At 32.3% G+C, this 13,286-nt stretch overlaps 2 protein-coding genes across 2 annotated transcripts in view; one reads left to right on the forward strand and one right to left on the reverse strand.

The window, feature by feature from the left end:
• The window catches only part of LOC143072814 (DEP domain-containing protein 1A-like), a 249,246-nt gene that overhangs the window by 208,049 nt on the left and 27,911 nt on the right, over positions 1–13,286 (reverse strand). The window lies entirely within an intron of this gene.
• LOC143072878 (inactive pancreatic lipase-related protein 1-like) lies at positions 674–8,703 on the forward strand. Its single transcript, XM_076248012.1, has 7 exons — positions 674–803; positions 3,625–3,923; positions 5,207–5,435; positions 5,916–6,032; positions 6,931–7,053; positions 7,332–7,565; positions 8,614–8,703. The coding sequence occupies exons 1-7, from the start codon at positions 743–745 to the stop codon at positions 8,625–8,627; spliced, it is 1,077 nt and encodes a 358-aa protein (XP_076104127.1). The 5' UTR covers positions 674–742; the 3' UTR covers positions 8,628–8,703.

Genomic DNA, 13,286 nt, shown 5'->3' on the forward strand with positions numbered 1-13,286 from the left:
TACTTAGGCGATGAGTTTCAAAATGACGAACCGCTGCATAAAAAATGTGCACACTGTGCTTTAAAGTTATGGTGTATTCGAAACAACATGGATTTTCTAACCCCGATGCATAGATATCCTAAACGTATATGACACAGCAGCAATGTTTAAAATGCTCTGCGATTTTGAATTGGTTTAGCTTTCCAACATTCTTAACTTGGCAAATTGAAATACAAATAGATAGAGTTCTGATCCGCATTTGCTGACACAACCGACAATTCAAACACATGCTTCTTTTTGTAACTTTATTGGGGTGTAAAAGCGTTGACCGAAGTACATTTTGTATGAAGCGCGGAAGCGCTTCATTCTAAAAATGTACGCACGGTCAACGCTTTTACAACCCTATGAAGTTACAAAAAGAAGCATTCAATACTTATAATTACATTTTTTAGTTATGATCATGAAAACACGAAATTTATAAACAAAAATTTAATTCACCTGTGCACTTTTTTGTGGAACCACGTGTTATCATGAATGAAAAGTTTTATTGAGTGATACAATTGATGAAGGAATTACACGTGATGTGCAGTTAGCCTATCAGAATGATGTATTATTATGAAACATACATCTAATGTAATTATTTTCATTTAACGTGAAGTTTGTTAAAATCATGCTCTGATCATGTTAAATGTACTTGACTGGGTGAACCAAATCATATGATAGTTATCTGTTGATCTTATCTCTCAAGTCATTATTTGTGATCATGGCGTCCCTATTACTGGCACCTGGTTTAACAGTCATACTTTTAACCGTAGCTTTAGAAGGTTTGTGAAAATAATAATAGCATATTTATAAACAAACATTTGGTTCGTGTGATTTATAGACAAATCTCGACTAATACACACGGACTAGATTTTTAGAACGTATTTAACAGGGTCATGTAGTCTGGAGAAAAGAGTTTTACCAGAGTCAGACTATTTAGTAATACAACTAAATCAAACAATTGTATTCTGTTATTTGATGTACTTCATGGAGGTGGTTTAATTTCTAACTTGGTTTAAGAAAAACAATGTTATTAATTTGCCGAAGTACTGCAGGCGGCGGTCTGTGAGAGGACACAGGCATACGGCTTCAACCTATGTCAAAAAATCTTGAAAGCGCCTTTCAAATTACAGAAAACCTAGTTTGCTATTAACTAAACAGCTTATGTCTTGTTAAACAATTTAATATTGTGTGTTTGAATTGTCTCTCTTAGTCTTATCACATCATACTAAACTCAAAACAAAGTTGAGGAGCTTATTTGTTTTTGAAATTAGCTGCAAAATTTAGTGAAATCTCTAATCATAATTATTATATAAAAACCCAAACCTGAAAAAGAGCTGATTTCAAAATAACCTATTTTACTGGAGATGAAAATCATATCATACCATAGAGGGGCGGATCGGTCATCCATTCATTTTATTAAAGGGGTCCCAACACAGGATACAATAGTGGTTTCAACCATATGTCCCACTTCAAATACATTGATTATAAAAAAAGGAGGGAGGGGGGGGGGGGGAGGTTCCACTCCTGGAACTCCTCTCTGGATCCGTAACTGCCATAGAATAGAATGCACAAAGTTACTAACATTTTACTTTAATACGTTCAAAAAATTTAAATAAATTTTCACGAGTCGTTCATTGAGGCTAAGAAATTTTGCAAGTCCTTTTATTTTTTTAATTTCAAATCTAACGTAAATTCACATCATATTTGGGACTTAGAAAATTAGTCGTCTGGACTACAATGCGCCTTGCTGTGGTATTAAGCCGTTCTGTGTAGCTGGTTTTACGAATTTTCATCATTATCCCGTCCGATTTTTGATATTTACTTCCATGCCCAATGTGGATAAAGATCTTAGAGGAACCGTAGGTGATATATTCTACATATACGATTTGTTTCCTTTACTCTCCATGTCCTCTTCTTTTGCGCTTCATTCATGTTGACTCATTTCAGAACCTATTAATTGTTCTAATATTTTATATGTTTTTGCACTGAATTTGCACGGAAATTTTGCCACTCATTCAACAAATTTAATGTGATGAAATGGTCAAGTTTTACCTCTGAGAAGGTTAAGCTTTTTAATTATAAAACTCAATGGTATAACCATATGTGCTCGAGAACAGAACACGGTGTTCAAGCCCCTCCCCCTGGTCAGTATAGGTCCCCGATTTTAGCATTTACAATTTATATCAGTTACTCATAACATATTTCTGTTAGGTCAACTTATAATTTGAGTATGAAATGGTTGAAAGGTATATATGTTCACCTGACAGGTTTCATATAATCATTGACCGCATTTTCATGGTTCATCGATCAATGTTTACTTTCATGGTTTTGTCCAAATATCCAATAGGTCAACTAATTTTGTTGTACTGAATGATTTTAAGGTGAACATGTCTGTCAGGCAGGGAACATCTGACCTTGATTTCATTTTATACGGCCGGTAGTTCAACATTCACTATCAAGTTTTCAATGTTATTATGTCTATTTCTCCGATGCTTTAAGCAATGGGTCAACTATATTTGGTGTGTGGGATAATTGCATGGTGTCAATGTTGTCTGTCAATGTTCATCTGACCTCGATCTTATGGTTCATTGTTCAAATTTCAATTTTCGGATTTCGATCTGTTTTCAAGTATCATAAGCAATATTCTAACATGTATCGGTATGTTCTTTGTACATGTTTGTCTCACAAGGCGCATCGGACCTTGATCTCATTCACATGGATCGTGGATAATATTACGTTTATGTGATACTTATTAAAACTTTGATATCACACGTATATAAATTCGATCATGATAAGAAAGCAAACGAGACATTTGAGCTTGTTCATTCTTGTTTCTATTTAAAAAGAACCTTTCCGTGTCACATTAAATACTTTTAGTTTCTACCTTCACACTGTCCCCGTAATATAAGATATGTGGACCTGCTTATGTTTAGTCGATAAATAGGTCCAATGCAAGTAGTTAATTAAGTGTAATATTTCATTTGATGTAACCATTGTTATTTCAATTGAGTCGCCGCAAATTATTTCCGAATTGAACCTATATATATGTTTATCATTTGAGACTAACAGGAAATGCATCCAATAGTATTGCATGACTTCATATATGTAAATGGTAATACTCGTAGGTTTTTGTATTATGTATAAGGATAGGTTTTATGTGCATTAAGGTTAAGGCACGTACGTACATCATCAACGTCATCTAGTTCTTTTTATTATAAGTTAAAAGTACAGGCGAGGAAAACAACTAATTGGTGTACCCTAACTCTATAGTTTTGAATAGTAAAGGGACTACGATTCCATTTTCATACGGAGTCTCTAATATACTTTTTAAGATAAAGTATATCAAAGGGGTTATAATTAAAAAATTGACGACATACCGTCCGATTCCTTCGGAAAATAGACGTACATAAACATACAAAAAAAAACCAACCAAACAACTGTTTTACACATGGTCCAGGAAGATTGACTTTATACAGACAAATTTTGGGTAAGGTCAAGCAACAAAACATCATGAAGTTTGCTATCCACGAAACGATTCCATATCGACTACTATTCCACCAAAATTAAAAAGTAAACTCACCATTTGTCATAAAATTTTAGCATTTTTCCTCGGAAAATCCAAAGTATGCTACAAGGATCTTGACTGCTTTACCAAGGATGAACCATTTACCAATTCATTTGGAAGTCTACCAGAATCACCGGATGAACTTCAGATCAAACTTTTAGTGTTTACAAGGAATAACAAGTTAGATGGTCGAGCTGTAGTGTACAACGATCCACAGTCTGTACAGCAATCTGGATATGATTCAACCAAACCTCTCAAAGTACTCATACATGGGTATATGAGTCAGGGAGATGCAGATTGGGTTATACATATGAAAGATGCTTTGTTACAAAAGGTGTGTATTAATTATTAAGCCCAGCAGATAAACATTTAAGCTACATGTCTTTTACTCAGTAATACGAATCAAAGAAGATGTGTGTACGACAATCGGAAGATTTACAAAACGTACATAGAATAAAAATTCGCAAAGGTTCCGCGGAACCCAGTGTCTCGCCTACTCTTTCTGTTAATCGCAGGCTCAACAAAAAGGAGGAAATAAATGAATGAAATACTCCTGTTGATACTATCTTTTGATTGTAAGAAGCTTCTGTCCAAGTTTGGTAAAAATCCTGGATAGTTTATGAATCTAATAAATGTTTAAAAACTTTAACTGCAGACTGTATGTAATGCTAACTGGAAGAAAACAAAATTTCCTTCTAGATACTAGCTTTTGATCATAAACAAGCTTCTGTTTGTCCAAGTTGAGTACAAATCCAAAATGGTATAAGAAAGTTATTAAAATTTTAAAAAGTTTAACCACAGAGTGAATGTGTTGTTTCCTGGCAGAAAATCTAAGTCTATTTAAAGTTAAATACGGAAAAATTTTACAAAATTTCCTTCTAGATACTAGCTTTTGATCATAAACAAGCTTCTGTCTGTCCAAGTTAAGTACAAATCCAAAATAGTATAAGAAAGTTATTAAAATTTTAAAAACGTTTAACCACAGAGTGAATGTAATATTTCCCGGTAGAAAAACTAAGTCCATTTATAAGTAAAATACGGAAAAAATGGAATTTTATTTTTACAAAATTTACTTCTGGATACTAACTAATGATCATAAACAAGCTTCTGTCAAAGTTTGGTAGAAATCCAGGATATTTTAAGAAAGTTATTAAAATTTCAAAAACTTTAACCACAGAATGAATATTTGTGGACGACGCGACGACGACGGAATATAGGATCGCTTAGTCTCGCTTTTTCGACTAAAGTCGAAGGCTCGACAAAAAAATTGTTTCAAACTTTGTTCAGGGTTTCAGTCTAAAAATAATAAAGTTACTTCATTTAAGCTAGAAATCTTAAGAAACAAAGTACTTTACAAATATGTGATAAAAATAATCATTCGAAAAAGAAACGAAACGATAAGCCAAATCTGATAGCAACAACAAAAAAGACGAGAGAAAAACAATTATAAAAACATGATTGAAGATAACTGGTACGATATACAATGTAGTAATTAGTTTAGAACATACTACACTGTGAATTAGTTCAGGTTTAATTCAGATTAATAAAGCGTAGTACAATACACATGGCATATTGTATGTAAAGCGAATATGTTAAAGAACCTTTTTTTCTTGCTAGGGTGACTTTAATGTAATGACTGTAGATTGGCGAATAGGAGCTCGCAAAATCTATAACCAAGCAACCGCAAATACCAGATTAGTTGGCGCAGTAATAGCTCGTATGCTGAATGTCCTAAAGGATGACTTTGGATGTGATACAAACACAATACATATCATAGGTCACAGCCTGGGTGCACAGACTGCAGGGTATATAGGTCAAAGGGTACCAGGTGTAGGACGTATATCAGGTTTGTGTTTCCAATGCTTGGGTTTGCAAGAATAGTTGCTTCGTATTTTATATAAGGGATTAATATAACACAAAACACAAAAAAAAAAAAAAAAAAACAAACACTAAACGCTGAATAGCTGACACATATAAGATACGTATTTTTAAATTCGTTTTATTTTCTGAAATGAAGTAATAACCGTATAAAATTACAAATAGATCAAGATCTTTTCTAAACAGATTTCTTAAATTAGCTGATAACGAAACCCGAGATTAATTTTAACGAAAATAATTGATTATTAATAACATATAATACAAATTACAAATTTTGATAATACTACTCGAAAAGCAGCTTCATCATTCGCTTTCTACGATTATTTCTTTTATTCTATAATCATTCCGATGACGAAATTACTATTTCTTTACATTATGTTAGCTGTTTAATGATATCTTGATTTTTGAGATCATTTTAATATCAAATTCTACATTTTCATCACATCAGGAATGGACCCTGCTGGACCATTGTTTGAGAATTACAGTGAAGATGTCAAATTGGATCCCTCTGATGCCAAATTCGTGGACGTCATTCATTCTGATGCTGTACCACTTACACAAACTGGTAGTTCACTCACATTAGTTTTTAATGATAATTTTATAAAAGAGAAAATTGTAGTTCCAATTACACAAGGAAATTTTACATATAGTTTCTTTATAGAGAAAATATTGCAGATAGTTTCCTAATAGAGCAGATTTTACCTATAGTAATACATTACTCTTACGAAGAGAAAAGGGCACATTTTTACATTTTACCCTTTACATAGAACATTTTACACATACGTTATCGTATGTATAGAAGATTGTATATATAGAAAGTGCTTATTCTACAAAAGTATTTCCCTTGAATAGACGTTTTTGTAGAGAGAAAATGCATATTTCAAAGACGATATTACTTTTATATAGAGGATTTTTACATAGCGGTTAATCAAAAATTATCCACGTTAACAACACCATTCACAATATTCATTAATTTATTTATAAACTAAATGTTTATAATTTCACATGCATAGAATACTCTTAGGTATACCTACATTTCCAGAAAATTGAATTCATCTCTTACCTCCTAAAATCTAATTTTCAACCGAACCTATTGTTATTTCTCGATGTACTTGCCTTTTTAACGATCAAGTGGTCTATAATTGTACGGATTTTAGTCCGTCTATAATTGTACGGATTTTAGTCCGTATATGAAGAACTGGTGTGGTGAAACATAGTGATTTATCAAATGGAATACTTATAGTAATAACTTTAATAGGACTCTTTTTGGAGTTTCGTCAAGTTTTTTTTAAGTCAGCTTTATAACTTATATCAAGATGTTATACTAATTTTTAAATCTACTAATTGTCTATTCAATACATATTCTGTTTTTCGAAACTGAGCTGTTATATATTTAGATGGTTTATTGTTTGCGTTACTGGTGGATGAGAATGCTTCAGGTTATGTTCGTGTTTCTTTTACAGGGTTTGGTACAAGCAAGCCATGTGGTCACATCGACTTTTTTCCAAACAGTGGTCATCACCAACCTGGATGTCCACCACCATACAAGGCTACAGCAGAGGAACTTCTTACACTTCACTTTTCTGGTATGGGTTTTTAGAGAATACTATACTCATTGCGTCAAAACTATGCAAAATGTTACTTGTTGTTGAAAATAAAGTCATCATAGATAAATATATAATTTTACATAGGCACCAGACGCGTATTTCGTCTATAAAAGACTCATCAGTGACGATCGATTCAAAAAAGTGTTAAAAAGGCCAAATAAACTACGAAGTTGAAGAGCATTGAGGACCCATTATTCCTAAAAGTGTTGCCAAATACAGTTACTTAAGGTAATATATTCCTGGAATTTTCTTTCTAGTGGCTTTTAATGAGTTAGCATGTAGCCATCAGCGAGCTTACTACTATTTCACTGAATCGATATTGGACACATGTAAATTTACTGCAGTCCCATGCACGTCAGATACAGCCTATGCTGCAGGTCATTGCTCTTCGTGCGGGGATGGACCATGTCCAGTGATGGGATACGACTCGGATAAAACACAACAACGTGGAACGTTCTACTTAAAAACTAACAGTCAAACTCCTTTTTGTGGTACGTATTTTAGATCATTTAATATATTAATGAAATACAACATAGCCGTCAATGTGTTGCTCTTTGGTAGATCCCGTGTTTTGTTAACATACTTCTCTGCTAGAAGTAAGTGAAAACAGCTCATCTAAGATACCAGGCGTAGTATTTCATTGTGTGTACTTTACTTAGTCAAAGGAAGTCAACTTTAAGGCTCTGTGATTGATTTGATTTGATGGTATTAAAAAAAATATAGGAATAACTGCATTGTGTATCTTCACAAAATGAACAATGATACGGATCGATAAACATATATGTTTTGAAAATTATTTGAAAAACGTCTGCATTTAGCGTTGCATGAGCTTGCATGAATAATACCAAATGCGAAAAGAGAAATTTTAAACAACGACTATCATATTCATTTTAAAACTTGAATCTCAAAAATATGTCCATATACGCTCTAGGTTTGGGCATGAAAACTGAATCTCAATGTGTAATTTTAAGTCCTCAGCAAATGTTTTATCCCATTATTCATTTTCTATTCGTAGTGTGTATTATTTTGTTTTAGTCTGAGTGTGTTTTTTTTGTATCAATTTTATATGTATGTGTGTCTGAAGTTGGTCATCTCATTGTGTGTTTTAAAATTTAATGTGCATTTAAATATAATTGAAATAGCCTCAGATATACTCATCATAAATACCAGGCATGAAATTGTGTACGCCAGACGCTCGTTACGTATATAAAAGACTCATAAGTGGCGCTCGAATAAAAAAAAGTTAAAAAGTCAAAATAAAGATGAAGTTGCAGAGCAATCAGGATAAAACATTCCAAAGGTTTTGCCATTTACAGCTAAGGTAATCTATTTATGGCGCAGAACATCCTAAGTATTTCGAAAAATGCAAAGTCTGGTAAACAGTTAATTTATAATTAGGACCCTATCAATAAAAACTAGTGTCCATTAAGTTCCATAGTTTTCACGAGATACTTTAAAAGGCACTGTTATGCGTTTGTATCTCTTAACATTTTATGGCAGTAATAAGTTGTATAAACACTTTTTTAACTTATGTTACAGTTTCTTCCAACTGAAATCCAGTTAGCCTTTTGAAGAGCAGATGACTCAGAGTATTTTTTGCTTTAATGTAAAATAAAGTTATGGAAGTAATTCAAGTTGCTATTTACCAAACTAAAGAAACCGCAATGGAAGTTATTGGAAAGTAAATGCATTTGCGCAGGAAAAAATAACTTTATTATTATCAAAACCAAATTGTCAAAATTTAATATAATAAATTGAAATATCAAAGAGCATTTATTTTCCAATTTCCATCTAATCTTTACCACCTACATCACCTGTTTGCTATAATGATTATTCGTCATTAATTAAAAGTCAACCTACTTTTTTTATTACTTCGCACAGATCTATATCTTATAATGACTTATGTTATCGTGTTGGTGTATGTATGTGTGTCTAATGAACGAATGAACAACAGTACATAGCTTTCCAAACAAGAACATGAAAAAATGCATAAGATTGCGATAAAAATTGGTTATAGCCTACTAGTATGAGAGGTCTAGGGGCCAACAACGACACAAGAGAAGGTGCTATCATATCACAGAAGAATTAGTTAAAATTTCACGGAGGTAATATGTACATTTAACTGTGCAGCGATTCTTAAAAGAGATGAAAACATATGCACATGGTTAAATGAAATCATATTGACAAATATTTTAGCATTGCAAATGGCCCACGTCAAAAACAGTCCTTTTTACAAAATGATTTTTTTTATGTAAATCAAGAGCACTAAACAACATTTAAAAGTAAGTAGGCGTGAGTGCTTATATTTTCATTTCAATACACTAAATATAAAGTATTGTATAATGTACCTTTCCAATTTACTTAATCATACTATACATATACCCGATGCACACATCAGAGGGCAAAGACAAGAGGGGATCACACTTAAAAAGTAAAATCACAAAAATACCGAACTCGGAGGAAAATTGAAAAAGGAAAGTCCCTAATGAAATGGCAAAATCAAAAGCTCAAACACATCAAACAAATGAATTACTGTCATAAACGTTTTAGAGAACATGTTTTTTAAGGCAAAGTAGTGGTCTAGTCGAAAAGGTTAAACAGTAAAATAGCAAAAATTCCGAACTTTAAGGAATTTTAAATCGGAAAGTCCTTTATTAAATGGCATAATCAAAAGCCAAAAACACATCAAATGAATGGGAAACAGCTGTCATGGTCTTGACTTGGTACTGGCGTTACCTATATGAAAGCGTCCAAAGCCGTCGAATTGGATTATATTTTTATATAATTTTCATTAAATGCTTCAAAGAATTGTAGTAGTTTCTTTATTTTTATACTTTGGGAGATCATCAGTTAATCGGATCTCACGAATATAAATTCCATTGCAAATTACTAGTATATTATATTTATTGTTCCAAGTTTTTGTTGTTCATTAAATTTTGTTAAAAAAAGAATTGGGGAAAATCGCCAGAGCAACCTGTTAATACACAGAAAGAAATTACAGTTAGTTCGTTTCTGTACTTGTAATTAATGTTTGTAGCTCGTAACTTTACTTGTAATTAATGTTTGTAACTGTCACATATATGAGTGTTTGAGGTGGCACAGAATCCAATTTGTTGGCTTTCTGTTTGTAAATAAATTATTTTACAGCATAAACGCCCATATTAATTGCATAATGGTATCAATCAATCGAGAATATATATTGATAGGTAAAAATAGAAAGAAATATCAAAAGCTACAGATGCGCTAGTGAAAAGTTGCAGCTTTGATATTATTTCTGGATTATGATTTCGTACTCATTTCATTGAACATTTGACTACAATCACGTACACCTGTAAGAAAACGTTTCATCTTTCACTTTTAATGAATGTAATCGAAAGGTTAAACTTGATACGAACTTCCCAAATTAAAAGAAACCACAAATTACAAAAAAGGTTCAACAGACAACGATAATAAAATGAGATATATAACGTCAACACCTACAAGACTAAGATAGAACAAATTCAACGCGACAGTAATTACATAGAAAGATACCAGAAATAGTTTTGAGAGAAAAAAAGTTTATTTAATACAAATTCCAAATTACTAATTCATGTTTTTACCCTTCAATATTCTATGTACAGTCTGCTTCGGTCTTTTTTGTTCAATAAACTCGACATCAGAAAAAAATGTATACAATAAAAGTAGTCACAAAGAGATTCACGAAAAATTCCAGACTAATTCTAAATGGTACTATTAAAACGATTAATGTGTCTGTGAAAAAAAGTTTAATAAAAAAAATACCAAACTCCAAGAAAAAAATCAAATTGGCAAAATCAAAGCTTTTCAACTTTCAACATACAACTTTCATTCTAAACAAAAACAGTGATTGTGTTTGTGCGTTGTTTTTTCAACTTTTTGTTGTTTTGTTTCTGCTTTTATAATCTTGTAAGAGTATTGACAAATCAACGAACTCCAAGGTAAATTAAAAAAGGAGGAAGTTCACAAAGCCTGACAAAATCGTAGGACTATATCAATTTACGGAACGAATAGATAACAACTGTCACAATCCTGACAAAGGAAAGGAAAATTTAACCATTTTTTATGTAAGAAATATCTATCGTCGGATAGTATAGTGATACTTTCTATTGTTGGTACATGTACATATATATTTGGGATTGTGATACTCTTAAGATTCTCCTTGGTGTGTATTAAAAGGAAAGTTGATAATAGAGTAACACTGAAACTAATTAATAACGGATTTTATTGACATATAGAGCATTGGTCGTGTACCGATTAGATACAGAATATATTGTTGGAACGTCGTAGGAAGAAACAAAAGAAGTGAGCAATATCCTTTAACTTTACTTTTTCGCTATAAAGATTGCGTTATCACTAAATATGATAAAATTTGGTGACTCTGTTGAACGCCTCTATCCCATCAAACTAGAGATAAATGATGCAACAGATACAGTTAAGTCTGCCTCTTATCTTGACTTACATCTGAAATTTGACAATGGGGGTCAGTTGAAAACAAAACAAAACGATTTCTCTGTAGCAACATTATAGCAGCGCCTGCATATGGAGTATATATATCTCCCAATTGATATGATATTCCCGGGCAGGTATTTCCTATCATCATTTTTTTTCATCGGACTCATTGTTTAAACAAGATACCCATAGGCAAATGATGTAAACGGACTACGCCGACGGACCTCAATTAATGAGGAACAGTTCTTTTGGCTATAGCTTTTTTGGATAAGGTTGGCTAAAAGGACAAGTTTTGACAGCAGACTCAAATAAACTGTAAAACGTTTGCGTATATAGCCCACCTGCCTTCATTTTATATCGAATACTGCACTTCCGGTCACGTATATTTATACGGCCATGTTACATGCAAAGTGTAGAAAACACGATTTGTGCTTAATAAGCTCCTTATTGATACCAGGCTTAAAAAAGTGTGCACTTGACGCGCTTTTCGTCTACAAAAGATAGGAGAGGCTTAAATATAAATAAAGTACGAAATTGAAACGCAATAAGAACCCAACATTTCGAAAGATTTTGCCAAATACAGCTAAACTCCTGATAAATAGGTAAATATAATTAAAACAGAATGGAAAATGCATTAAGCATTTTAATCGTGTTTCAAGCTGTGAAAAGGCGTTTATATATTCATTTGAACAAATCGGTCTTGACCATCTAAATTTGATCGCATAATTTCTAATTAATCATCAGTTTGCTACTATCTTCTTTAATAGTGATTGATGATATTTGGTTGATCCTATAAGTGTAATGATTTGCAGAATTGCTTCTAATGATGTTGCGTTCTCACGGTACATGCAAACATTTATAGAATTTACAAATTATCGAGCGGATGCAAAGAGTGTGTGGTATATACTTCCTTCAGAAATCTAATCGCCATCATTATTTGTGACACCTAGATCATCTTTTGTAAATCGGATAATAGACAATATTAATGACATTATACTTTAACGTTTGAATCAATCGGAAGTTCGCTTTTCTGTTTCAAAATAATAAGCTTTTTAGAAGATTGTTATAAACTGATAGCATTTCAATAGTAAAACTAAAATACCAGAAAAAAATGAAGGTTCTGTGTCCTTGTTTTCGAGATATAAGCCATTGAAAATTTGGTGGGAAATGATTATCTCTAGAATTATTATACATTTAGAATTGGCATATTTTTCCTTTCAAAAACTACTATATGAAAAAATAACTAGGATTTATGTGAATCTTAAATATAGCTTTTGAAACCATATGTACTGAAAAAAAGGAGAGATTATCGGGCATTTTTTTTTAATGGCCCAACAATGATTTACCCAGAGGAATTCGACTATCTGACAAAAAAAATAAAAAAATAAAAAGCAAGAGCAATGAACATTCTTTTAAACCTTTCTATGCGATTCCGTGATATGAAAAAAAGATATATCACAGGACTAACAATTCTCAGCTTTCTACAACTCGCTGAAAACAATAAAAGGTAAGTTGGAATACGAGAAATGGAAACTAAATGGTTGGTGGTAAAGGTATTTTCATTCATCTCAGTACCAGAATCTATAACAAACGAGACGATTTTAATTTTGAAATTATCAATTTCCCCCTCCTTAGTAGCAATATACCAACTTCACCAGCATTTCCCAACTCATTCGGTTTTCAATAGCTTGCAGTGCCTTTTCAGCCTTTGTAAAACGACACCAGTGTATGAGCAGAAAGTTGAT

This window comes from Mytilus galloprovincialis, chromosome 1 (genome assembly GCF_965363235.1).
Source record: "Mytilus galloprovincialis chromosome 1, xbMytGall1.hap1.1, whole genome shotgun sequence".
Lineage (NCBI taxonomy): Eukaryota > Metazoa > Mollusca > Bivalvia > Mytilida > Mytilidae > Mytilus > Mytilus galloprovincialis.